Source organism: Erinaceus europaeus, chromosome 12, assembly GCF_950295315.1.
Source record: "Erinaceus europaeus chromosome 12, mEriEur2.1, whole genome shotgun sequence".
NCBI lineage: Eukaryota > Metazoa > Chordata > Mammalia > Eulipotyphla > Erinaceidae > Erinaceus > Erinaceus europaeus.
Genome location: NC_080173.1, coordinates 68,893,008 through 68,905,242, shown reverse-complemented (window position 1 = coordinate 68,905,242; position 12,235 = coordinate 68,893,008). Strand labels below are relative to the sequence as shown.

General features: G+C 41.3%; 1 protein-coding gene and 1 non-coding gene across 5 annotated transcripts in view; both read right to left on the bottom strand.

Moving 5' to 3' along the window:
- The window catches only part of TADA2A (transcriptional adaptor 2A), a 64,047-nt gene that overhangs the window by 47,231 nt on the left and 4,581 nt on the right, over positions 1 to 12,235 (bottom strand). For 2 of the 4 annotated variants that reach the window (XM_060203915.1, XM_060203918.1), the window contains exon 2: positions 11,514 to 11,659. In XM_060203915.1, the coding sequence (XP_060059898.1) occupies positions 11,514 to 11,538 (25 nt within the window). In that variant the 5' untranslated portion in view covers positions 11,539 to 11,659. Of the gene's footprint in view, positions 1 to 7,297; positions 7,351 to 11,513; positions 11,660 to 11,970; positions 12,095 to 12,235 lie in introns of those variants that run through there. The other 2 variants (XM_060203916.1, XM_060203917.1) reach the window with 2 other exon arrangements.
- On the bottom strand, positions 8,241 to 8,366 carry LOC132542324 (small Cajal body-specific RNA 15). Its single transcript, XR_009553412.1, has one exon. It is a non-coding gene; the product is annotated as a small Cajal body-specific RNA 15 (non-coding RNA).

The window sequence follows — 12,235 nt, the reverse complement described above, 5'->3', positions numbered from 1 at the left end:
AATTTTTAAAAAAAAATTTTTAATATTTATTTATTTTCCCTTTTGTTGCCGTTGTTTTTTTATTGATGTCATCGTTGTTGGATAGGACAGAGAGAAATGGAGAGAGGAGGGGAAGACAGAGAGGGGGAGAGAAAGACAGACACCTGCAGACCTGCTTCACAGCTTCTGAAGTGACTCCCCTGCAGGTAGGGAGCCAGGGGCTTGAACTGGGATCCCTTATGCTGGCCCTTGGGTTTTGTGCCACCTGTGCTTAACCCACTGCACTACTGCCAGACTCCCAGCAAACAAGAATTATATCTCACAGCATGGCAAGCGACACAGTGATTAACACAATGGGACCCTCAAGCATGAGGTCTTGAGTCCAACCCCCAGCAAGCATCACATCATCTGGTTTTGTGTCTCACATTAAAATAAAATTTTTAAAAAGAATTTCTGTTAAATAATAAAAAATTGATTGATGGGAGTAGAACTTGGGACTCCATGCTAGAGAATTCAATACCTTATTCACTGTACATCCTGGGTCACTATACAATTTGTATGTGTGATTTATTTTTAACATCATATTATTTGGTTAATAGTTTACAGTAATTGTTAACACATGGGTATAAATTCTCATATCCCTGTGACAGGTGTCTGTAGAACACTCTTACCACCAACTTTTGTCCATTTCTACCATAATGCATGGGAACCCCAAGGCCCTCTCCATTTCTACTCATCCCCTCCTTTCCCAGAGTCCTTTGCTCTGAGGCAATATACCACAACTACTTTAAGTTTTACTTAGTGCTGTCCCTTTCTGTCCTTGTTTCTTAAGTTCTAATAGCCAATTTTTTTCAAAGCTCAGCTAAAATGGAGCCTTTTGTAGGAAGCCCCCACTTCCTCTAGTGTAAAGTAGCCCTTCTTTCACCAGTAAAACACGACCATCATGTACTGTTATTCATTTGCCTACCCAAGTGGACAGACAGAGTGTCAGGCTTGCATGGGCTTAGCAGTCAGGCCCCTAGCCTTATATCTATCAATGGTCTGGCCATTTGCAGCATTTATGGTGTTCTATTTTTTAAGATTTATTATTTATAAGAAATCTAGGAGGAGAGAGGAAGAACCAGATTATCACTTTGGTAGATGTGATGCTGGGGATTGAACTCAGGACCTCATGCTTGAGAGTCCAATGCTTTATCTACTGCGTCACCTCCTGGACCATGTATTTATGGTGTTCTTTTTTTTTTTAATTAACTTTTTTTAAAGATTTATTTATTTATTTATTGCCTCCAGGGTTACCACTGGGGGTCAGTGCCTGCACTACAAATCCACTGTTCCTGGAGGGTATTTTTCCCCTTTTGTTGCCCTTGTTGTTTACATGGTATTCTTATTGACATTTTCAAAAGCTCTGCTTCTATTGGTTACTGTATAATACTCTTCTTCCAGGTCACACACACATATGTTTATTTACTTATATTTATTTATTCATTTATAAAGCAAATCTTACTAAAAGCTAATGATTAGATTCTAGATAGTGTAATCTGTTCTCTTAATTTATCTGTAAATTTGAAATTTCATAATAAAAAGTTGTGGGGGTGAACATCAGTAGACAGTTTACTCTGTATATACACCCTTACATGCCAGAGGTCTGGGGCGTGAGCTCCAGCACATAGGAGCACCATAGGCGGTGGGATGATTCTGTGATCTCTTTCCCCTCTCCCTCTGCCTAAAATAAGGAATGAAAAAGTGTCCATAGTTTCACTCCCCCAAACCACACACAGAGAGAAAGTAGTCAGGGGGAATAACCTCCTTAAAGATTGTCTTGGCATACACTAGCTTCTATTTCTGTGAAGAGCAGAGAACAGAGACCTTTCTTCAGTTCCAATACTGACTCTAAAATATTAAGGCAGGAAATACTATCCAAACTTTCTGAAGTCATACAAATGCAGATAGATGTATCCTTGGTTGCCTCAAACTTTTAATTCTCTAGAGTCAGGGCAGCCTAGCAAAGTCAAGCTCTATGATTAAAGCAATCTAAGAAATGACAGGCTTTGAAAATAGACAAAGGATTTAATTTATTTAGTGTGAGTCAGGAGTTCTTGCATTCTGTAAAAGCACTCTCTGAAAGTCCCAAGCAACACTCTTTTATCTACCTTTACCTCTCTAAGTGGTGGTTATTATTCTTTCATTTGTTTCTAAGTAAAGACTGAAGGAAAATGACAGAGGAAAGAAATACAGTCCTTGTGGCAACAATTTAAATATATATATATGCTAACAGCAACTATTTCCCTACTTCACTTTGACAAGGAAGAATAAAAAGTATTTTATACAAAGTGCTAGAAAGTGAACTTTCCCAGTTTAGTCTCATCTCCACATTCTTTTATTTTAAGCTTAACATTAAATATAAGCATGCTGGAAGTCGGGCAGTAGCGCAGCGGGTTAAGTGCACGTGGCGCCAAGTGCAAAGACCGGCCTAAGGATCCCGGTTCGAGCCCCCGGCTCCCCACCTGCAGGGGAGTCGCTTCACAGGTGGTGAAGCAGGTCTGCAGGTGTCTGTCTTTCTCTCCTCCTCTGCCTTTCCCTCCTCTCTCCATTTCTCTCTGTCCTATCCAACAACGACAACATCAATAACAACAATAACTACAATAAAACAACAGAGCAACAAAAGGGAATAAATATTTTTTTAAAAGCATGCTTTCCTTTCCTCAAACATGACAAAAAAAAAAAATCAGGGCCTGTAGAATAGTTAATGAAAATAGTTAATCGATAATGTGACTGGCCACATGCAAGCCAGGTTCAAGCTCTATTACATTGGAGGAAACTTCAGTGTTGTGGTCAACTTTGTAAGTTATTTTGCCAGCCCTAGTTCATCATTTTTTCCCCCTCTCTTCATCTTTTTATTAATATGTGACTGACAGTTTTTCAAGTAGGATACTCTATGTTTTATAGTTTGTTTGCACTTATCCCGGTGCGCCACTGTCTGGCCCCTTATAGCTTTTTTGTTTGTTTTTTGTTTTCACCTGGCAATACACTGTAGACATTTTTCATTTGTATATGTTTTTTTTATTTTTGCCTCCAGGGTTATCACTAAGGCTCAGTTCCGCACTACAAATCCACTGCTCCTGGTGGCCATTTTTCCCATTTTATTGGATAGGACAGAGAGAAATTGAGAGAAGAGGGGGATATAGAGAGGGAGAAAGAAAGACAGACACCTTCAGACATGCTTCACTGCTTGTGAAGTGTCTCCCTCCAGGTGGGGAGCTGGGGGCTCAAACCTGGATCTCTACGTAGGTCCTTGTGCTTTGTACCATGTGCACTTATCCAGGTGTGACACTGCCCCGGCACCTGACATCTTTCATAATTTCATATACAGATCTTTATTCTTTAATGGATAAGTAACATTCCACTGCATCTAAACTAATAGCTTCAACTGTCCCCTCAGAAAGCACTTTGGTAATCTAAAAAGGAGCTTTTTTGTTGCCATTATGTCCTCAGAGCATTCTTGGGATTTAGAAGATAGAGACCAAGGATCATAGATATTCTGTAATGTTCAATAAATTTCAAAACAACAAATAATTGAGCTACATCCTATACAACTCTCAAATATCTTACCAGACATTCAAGGAGATAAAATATTCATAACTGCATGCTACAAAATTGGATTTCAAGTTACAAAGGAGGCAAAATGTGTGAATATGTCATGTAAATGATCAAACCCAGAGGCTCACAGGTGCAAAATAACATGAGTGCTACTACAGAACTACATTCCTGGACTAAAACAAAAAAATTTCATAGTTTTAATATATATTGAAAATTTTCAAGATGGTAAGTATATATACTTCTAGAGGAGAAACTGTATCTAGTTTTATTCAGAACTCAACTTATTAAAGTTTCTGGTATTTCTGAGTCACTAACAGAGCTGAACATTCTGCATTTGTAGCAATAAGATGTACAGCAACTCAACATATGGGTGCAACCATCTTGCCACTGGTGTCACTATATCAGCCACCATAATCATGTGTGAACATATTGAAATACATCTTATTATAAATTGCATTTTTTCATTATAAAGTACTTTTGTTTATATCCTCTGTATTATAGGGAACTGTTATTTTTTTTCCTTTGGAATCACAGATGTAGATTTTTTTTTTTTTTAATTTTTTTTATTTTTGAGAGAGATGCAGAGAGAGAGACACACAGAGAAACAAACACCAGAACACTGCTCAGCTCTGGCTTATGGTGGTGTGGGGGATTGAACCTGGGACTTAGAGGAGCCTCAGGCATGAGAGTCTGTTTGCATAACCATTATGCTGTCACCCCCACCCATGTAGATTTTTTTTTAATTTAATTTTATTTTGCTAGAATAGAGAAAAATTGAGGAGTAGGGGCCAGGTGGTGGCACACCCAGTTAAGCGTATACATTACACTGTGAAAGGACCGGAGTTCAAGCCCCTGGTCCCCACCTGCAGGGGGAAAGCTTCATGAGTGGTGAAGCAGGGTTACAGGTGTCTCTCTGTCTCTCTCCCTTTCTTTATTTTATTTATTTATGTATTTTCTTTCAGAGTTATTGCTGGGGTGCCATGAATCCACTGCTCCTAGAGGCTATTTTTCCCCTTTTGTTGCCCTTGTTTTTTTTCATTGTTGTTGTAGTTATTGATGTCATCGTCCTTAGACAGGACAGAGAGAAATGGAGAGAGGAAGGGAAGACAGAGAAGGGAAGAGAAAGATAGACACCTGCAGACCTGCTTCACCACCTGTGAAGCGACTCCCCTGCAGGTGGGGAGCCAGGGGCTGGAACTGGGATCTTTAAGCCCATCCTTGCACTCTGTGCCACGTGTGCTTAACCCAATGTGCTACCACCTGACTCCCACCTTCTCTCCCTTTCTATCTCCTCCTTCCCTCTCAATTTCTGTCTCCATCCGATAATAAATTACTTATGCATGTATATGTGTGTATGTGTGTGTATATATATATATATATATATATATATATATATATATATGAGAAAATTTGAGGGGGTAGATAGCATAATGGTTATGCAAACAGACTCTCATGCCTGAGGCTCCAAGTCCCAGGTTCAATCCCCCACACCACCATAAATCAGAGCTGAGCAGTTCTCTGGTATGAGGAAGTGGTCCGGGAGGTGGAGCAGTGATAAAGCATGGGACTCTCAAGCATGAGGTCCCAAGTTTGATCCCCAGCAGCACATGTGCCAGCATGATGTCTGGTTCTTTCTCTCTCCTCCTATCTTTCTCATAAATAAATAAAATCTTTTTTTAAAAAATTGAGAGGGAGGGAGAGGCAGAAATACACCTGTAGTCCTGCTTCACCATTCATGAAGTGTCCCCCCCTGCAGATGGGGACCAGAGGCTTGAACCTAGGTCCTTATGCATGGTAATAAGTGCTCTTAACCAGGTGTGCCACCACCTGGCTCCCAACAGGTGTATGTATTTTATCTATGTACTTCATGTCCAAATAATAAAAGGGGTTTTGAAAATATTATAATGTCAGGAGACTGGTACGTTTGGAAGCACACTTATATAGTATAGTATTTAAAAACTTAATGTATGAGAAGGGAAAACCAAAAAGTAGAATGAAACATCAGAACCCAACAGTATTTCAAAAGAATAGTACCATCACACTGGAAGGTGGGGAGAAGAACCAAACCCAGTTATTTATCAACATTCAGCAACATACCTTCAGTTTTGAGTGATGCAAGAGAACTGCAAACAAATCCTGAATTTCAAGTAGGACTATTTTATTTAATTAATTTATTGACTCCAGGGTTATTGCTGGGGCTCAGTATCTGCACTGCAAACCCACTGCTCCTGGTGGCCTTTTTTCCCTTCCATTTTATTGGATAGGACAGAGAGAAATTAAGAGGGGAGGGGAGATGGAAAGGGAGAAAGATAGACACCCACAGACCTGCTTCACTGCTTAGGAAGTGACCCCACCCCCATGAGATCCTTGGCAGAGGGTCTTATGCTTTGCATTATGTGCACTTAACCCAGTGAGCCACTGCCTGACCCCAACTAGTTTATATATAGTGTGAGAAAAGCAATTCTGAAATAATTTTAAGTATTAAAAAACTGAGCAAACGGGTAAATATGATGCTGCTAAAAGTAAAGGTTCTTTCTGAGGAAATGACAAATAAGAAATGGGGGGGGGGCACGTGGTGGCACACCTGATTGAGCACACAGGTTATAAGAGATGAGGGAACAGGCTGGAAGATGAAGCACTCAGTAGAGTACACATTACAGTGTCAAGGACCTGGGTTCAAACCACTGGTCCCTACCAGCAGGGTAGGAAGCTTTATAAGCAGTAAAGCAGTACTGCAGGTCTTTCTCTTTCTCTCCCCCGTCTCCCCATTCCCTCTCAACTTCTCATTTTCTTTTCTTTTCTTTTTTTTCTTTTGCCTCCAGGGTTACCGCTGGGGCTCAGTGCCTACACCATGAATCCACTGCTCCTGGAGGCCATTCCCCCCTCCCCCTTTGTTGCCCTTGTTGTTATAGCCTTGCTGTGGTCATTACTGCTATTGTTGATGTCGTTTGCTGTTGGATAGGACAGAGAGAAATGGAGAGAGGAGGGGAAGACAGAGAGGAGGAGAGAAAGATAGACACCTGCAGACCTGCTTCACCGCCTGTGAAGGGACTCCCCTGCAGGTGGGGAGCCGGGGGCTCGAGCTGGGATCCTTATGCCGGTTCTTGCGCTTTGCGTCACCTGCGCTTAACCTGCTGCTCTACCGCAGGACCCCAACGTCTCCTTTTCTATATCCTTAAATAAATTAATACAGAGAAACAAGAAAAAAGTATGAAGTCACAATGTGAGCTCGTTTTTTTTTTCCTTTGAAATTTATGTATGTACTAATGAGAGACATAGAAGCAGGAAGGGAAGGAGGGAGAGAGGGATGGAGGGAGGGAGGGGGAGAGAAGACCTGAGCATCATTCTGACATATTGGTGCCAGGGATCAAATTCGCCACCTTACGCATGCAAGTCCAGTGCTCTACCACTATGCCACCTTCTCCCCCAGTCACCTTCCTCTCTCCTCATTTTTGCAGTGGTGGGAAAATGAATACAGGGCCTTAAACTCCTTTTCTGGAGTGAGAAAGATAGAGGGAGAGAATCCAGAGCAACTTCCTTGTTGATGTTCATAGTGCCGCCATGTGGTGCCAGGACGCGAAGCATGAAGCCCATCCTCTAAGCCACCTCCTAGCTCCTACTTTATTATTCTTTTTATGCCCCAGGGTTATTACTATGGCTCAATGCCCCCAGTGGCATTTATTTATTTTTGATAGGGGGAAAGAAAGAGAAAGGGAGACACCTGTAGCACTGCTCCGCCAATCATGAAGCTTCCCTCTTGCAAGCGGATACCAGGGTCTTGAACCTGTGCTTAGGATAGTAATGTGCTTTATCAGGCATACCACTATCTTGGCGTTACTCTCGATCGCACTCTGTCATTTCACGAACATCTCATAAAAACTGCAGCAAAGGTGGGCGCGAGGAATAACATCATTGCAAGACTGGCCAGCTCCTCATGGGGCGCGAGCGCTTCCACACTACGATCATCATCTCTGGCATTATGCTATTCCACTGCAGAATACTGTGCCCCAGTATGGTTCCGTAGCCCCCATGCCCACTTGGTCGATTCCAAATTATATTCCTCCATGAGGATAATTTCTGGAACCATCCGTTCCACCCCAGTTCCATGCCTGCCAGTTCTTAGCAACATCGCCCCACCAGATATTCGTCGGGATGCGGCATCATCTAAGTTCATTTCCCACGTCTACGCTCGACCAGACCTGCCAATATACGCTGATATCTTCGCCCACCCTGTCCAATGCTTGATGTCTCGTCACCCAATCTGGTCCCCTATGCCTACACTGAACTTCTCTGTTCCAGACTCTTGGAAACAGAGTTGGCAATCAGCTGAGGTAAAGAACAAACACCTCATCACAGACCCCTGCAAGCGTCAACCCGGCTTTGACCTAGCACGTTATGATTGGGCCCTCCTCAATCGAACAGGCCATGGCCAGTGCGCCGCTATGTTCCATCGCTGGGGAGCCAGAGACGACCTGAACTGCCCCTGCAGCTACAGACAGACTATGACCCACATAGTCAACGACTGCCACCTCTCCAGATTCAAAGGAGGTCTCGAAACTTTACATCAGGCTCAACCTGACGCTGTTGACTGGCTACGGAAGAAGGGCAAACGCTAGAAGAAGAAGGCATACCACCCCCAGCTCCCATTTTTTTCTTTTTTTAACTGCTGTTGGCAGAGAAGTAGGTCTTGAATTTATCTCGCACCAAGACCTGTTCTATCTACCTTGTCACATAGGAGGCTAAGGGCAGAGTCAGCTTGATTTCAAGGACTCTACTTCCTTAGTCTCCAGAACTTTTAAAAAAAATATTAGATTAAGGTGGTGGTCTGGGAGGTGGCACAGCGCACAAAACATGGGCTTTTGAGGTCTGAGTGGTGGGGCAGTGGATAAAGCATTAGATTCTCAAGCATGAGGTCCTGAGTTCAACACCTGGCATACATATACCACAGTGATGTCTGGTTCTTTCTCTCTGCTCCTATCTTTCTCACTAATAAATAAATAAAATCTTAAAAAGACAAAAACAAAAAACACACAAACAAAAAAACATAGGCTCAATATCCGGAAGGTGGTGCAGTGGATAAAGCATTGGACTATCAAGCATGAGGTCCCAAGTTCGATCCTCGGCAGCACATGTATCAGCGTGATGTTGGGCTCTTAAGCATGAGGGCCTAACTTTGACCCATGGAATCATATGTGCCAGATAATGCTCTAACCAGTTTCTCCCCGTCCCATAAATATATAAATAAAATACTTCTTATTTTTAAATATTTATTGGATAGACAAAAATTGGGAGGGAAGGGGAAGATCCAGAGGAGAAACAGAGACATCTGCAGCACTGTTTCACCACTTGTGAAACATTCCCCACATCCACCCCCACCCCCACCCCCAGATGCGGACCAGGAACTTGAACCAAGGTCCTTGAGCGTTGTAACATTATGCTGTATGAGATGCACCACCTCCTGGCCCTAAATAAAATCTTTTTTTAAAAAAGGGAAAGAGTAAAATACACAGCGAGAATAAAGCACTGGTCCACTACCCACAGAGTTCTATTCATTTTGTTTTTGTTGCTCTCAGGTGGGGCTAGGGATATGACCCAGGGCCTTAGTTCTTCTACTGGTAAGCTACCTCCCTAGCCCAGTCCCAGAGTCCCTCAAATGGTTCTAAAGAATATGCACATCTATCTATGAATAGACATTATATGTATGTGTTCAAACACAAGAGGAAGAGAAGAGCATGAGCACACATGACAAGGCAAGTGGGATAAAGGTAAACAAAAGCTGCACAGGTATTCTTTAAACTATTCCTATTCTTCAGACTTTCCTGTAGGTTTGAAAGTCACTTTCATGGGCTGGGCAGTGGCACACTAGGTTAAGCGCATATAGTATGAAAAGCACATCCAAATAAAAAGGTAAAAAAAATTGCTGGCAAAATAGTTCACGTGCATAGTGTGTGCCGCTTTGCCATATGTGCCACGCAGAGTGGAGTTCGGCTCCCATCGCATTGGAAGAAATTTCAGTGCTGTGGTCTCTTTCACTCTCTCTCTCCCTGTCTTAAAAAATTAGGGGCCGGGTGTCGGGCTGTAGCGCAGCGGAGTAAGCGCAGGTGGCGCAAAGCACAAGGACCGGCATAAGGATCCCGGTTCGAACCCCGGCTCCCCACCTGCAGGGGAGTCGCTTCACAGGCGGTGAAGCAGGTGTCTTTCTCTCCTCCTCTCTGTCTTCCCCTCCTCTCTCCATTTCTCTCTGTCCTATCCAACAACGACAACAATAATAACTACAACAATAAAACAACAAGGGCAACAAAAGGGAATAAATAAATAAATATTTTAAAAATATATTTATAAAAAAAAAAAATTAGGGGCCATGTGGTCCAGGAGGTAGTGCAGTGGATAAAGCATTGTACTCTCAAGCATGAGGTCCTGAGTTTGACCCCTGACAGCACATGTACCAGAGTGATGTCTGGTTCTTTCTCTCCTCCTATCTTTTTCATGAATAAATAAATAAATTCTTAAAAAAAAAAAAATTAGGGGCCAAGTGGTGGCACACCCAATAGAACACACACATTACAATATGCAGAGACCCAGGTTCAGGACCTGCAGGGAGAAGCTTCAAAAGTTATGAGTAGTGCTGCAGGTGTCTCTCATTGTCTTTCTCTCACCCTCCCTTCTTGATTTGTCTCTAGCCAATAAATTACATATATGTATGTGTGTGTGTGTATATATAGTTAAAAATTATTTTTTATGGGATGATCTCGATATCACTCTCAGGCCAAAGTTGAAAAACAAGAGCAGAAAAGAAAACACAAGGAGAACCTGAACTGGAATTGGCGTATCGCACCAAAGTAAAAGACTCTGGGGTGGGTGGGTGTGGAGAATACAGGTCCAAGAAGGATTCAGAGGACCTAGTGGGGGTTGTATTGTTATATGGGAAACTGGGGAATGTTATGCATGTACAAACTATTGTACTTACTGTTGAATGTAAAACATTAATTCCCCAATAAAAAAAAGAGAGAAAAAAATTATTTTAAAAAGGAGTACACTTACACTTCTAGTTTCAGGACAATTTATTTTTCCAAGTATAAAATGAGATTTAAACTAGACATGCTTAGAGAGACAGCATAACGGTTATATAACAGGCTTTCATGTCTGAGGTTCTGAGCTCTGTGGTTCAATCCCTAGCAATACCATAAGCCAGAGCTGAACAATATTCTATCTCATATGAAATAAAGAAAATGAAAGTCTAACTACAGAATAATCATACTATGTCTAATTAGTAAAAGTTCAGTTTTTGAGAAAAAAAAAAGGGGGGGTCAGGTGATGGCATGCCTGGTTAAGCACTCACATTACAGTGCACAAGGACCCAGGTTCAAGCCTCTGATCCCCACCACAAGGGGAAAGCTTCATGAATGGTAAAGCAGGACTGCAGTACCTCTCTGTCTCTCTATCATTCCCTTCCTTCTCAATTTCTGTCTTTCTCTATCCAATAATAAAGATATATATATATAATATATATATTTATTATATTATGTATTATTTTATATATATATAATAAAAAAACAGAAGGTAACAAACTGTTTCTAAGACTTGTGAGAAATAATGATAGTTATCTTAGGGAGGTGGGACGGTAGGGATATAGAACTTTGGTAGTGAGTGTGGTGTGGAACTATACACTGTAATCTTACACTTCTGTAACCTGTTATTAGTCACAAATAAAAAAATAAAACAAGTTTAGTTTTCCTTTAAATAAGATGTAGGATGATATATTTGTCATATATTCAGTGAGCAATCAGTAAGGATCAGTTGGTTTTATTTTGATTTCATAGTCTAGTCTTGGAGGGGCTTTACAATGTAACTTCAAAGTGTTAATTTTTCTTTCTCAATCAACTTCTAATTTAGTTTGTCACTAATATTCACTTGGGACTTGTTCACATAATACTTACTACTAAAGGAGCCCAAACGGTCCATAGCCTAATTAGTGAAGACGGCTGCTTTGATGCTTAATTCAGAGTTTCTTCAAGGAGATTTCAGAAGCAGCCAACACACAGACTAAATCCTGATGATCCCGATGAACAAACAGAAGTGGCACCTAGAGCAGGAAATAATTCAAAGGGACAAAAGAGCACAGTGAAACACGCTCAACTCTACCCATCCTAGCTTTGTGATGCTAAGCAAATTATTTTACTCATATAACTGCTTCCTCTATAAAATGGGAATATTATAGTACCTACATTTTAGCATTGTTGTGAAAATAAAATATCATCATCCATGCAAATAAAGTGCCACAGTGTCTGGCTCACTGTAAATCCTGTATAATTTTTACATAAATCCAGTAAGCAGTTGTTAAGTTTTCTCTGGCTAGAATCACCCTCCTTGGCTTCTTTCTTTTCAGAAACTGACCTTAACACATTTCATATGGTTCTCTGGAATTGCCAATTCAAACATCCTGATCCCTTGCACTCACAGCAACTATAGTAGGCAGATCTTTTCTAATAGAAAATTGAATCTTGAGTAAGACATAACTCTAAACAAAAAGAGAGGTCAGAGTTCAGTTATTCACTGGGCAATCTGGTCCATAAGCTCTGGTTCTAGAGCCCCCTCCCTATACACAAGGGCATCTCAACTGTTTAGTTCTTTCCTCATTTGTCTCTTCAATAAAACTTTA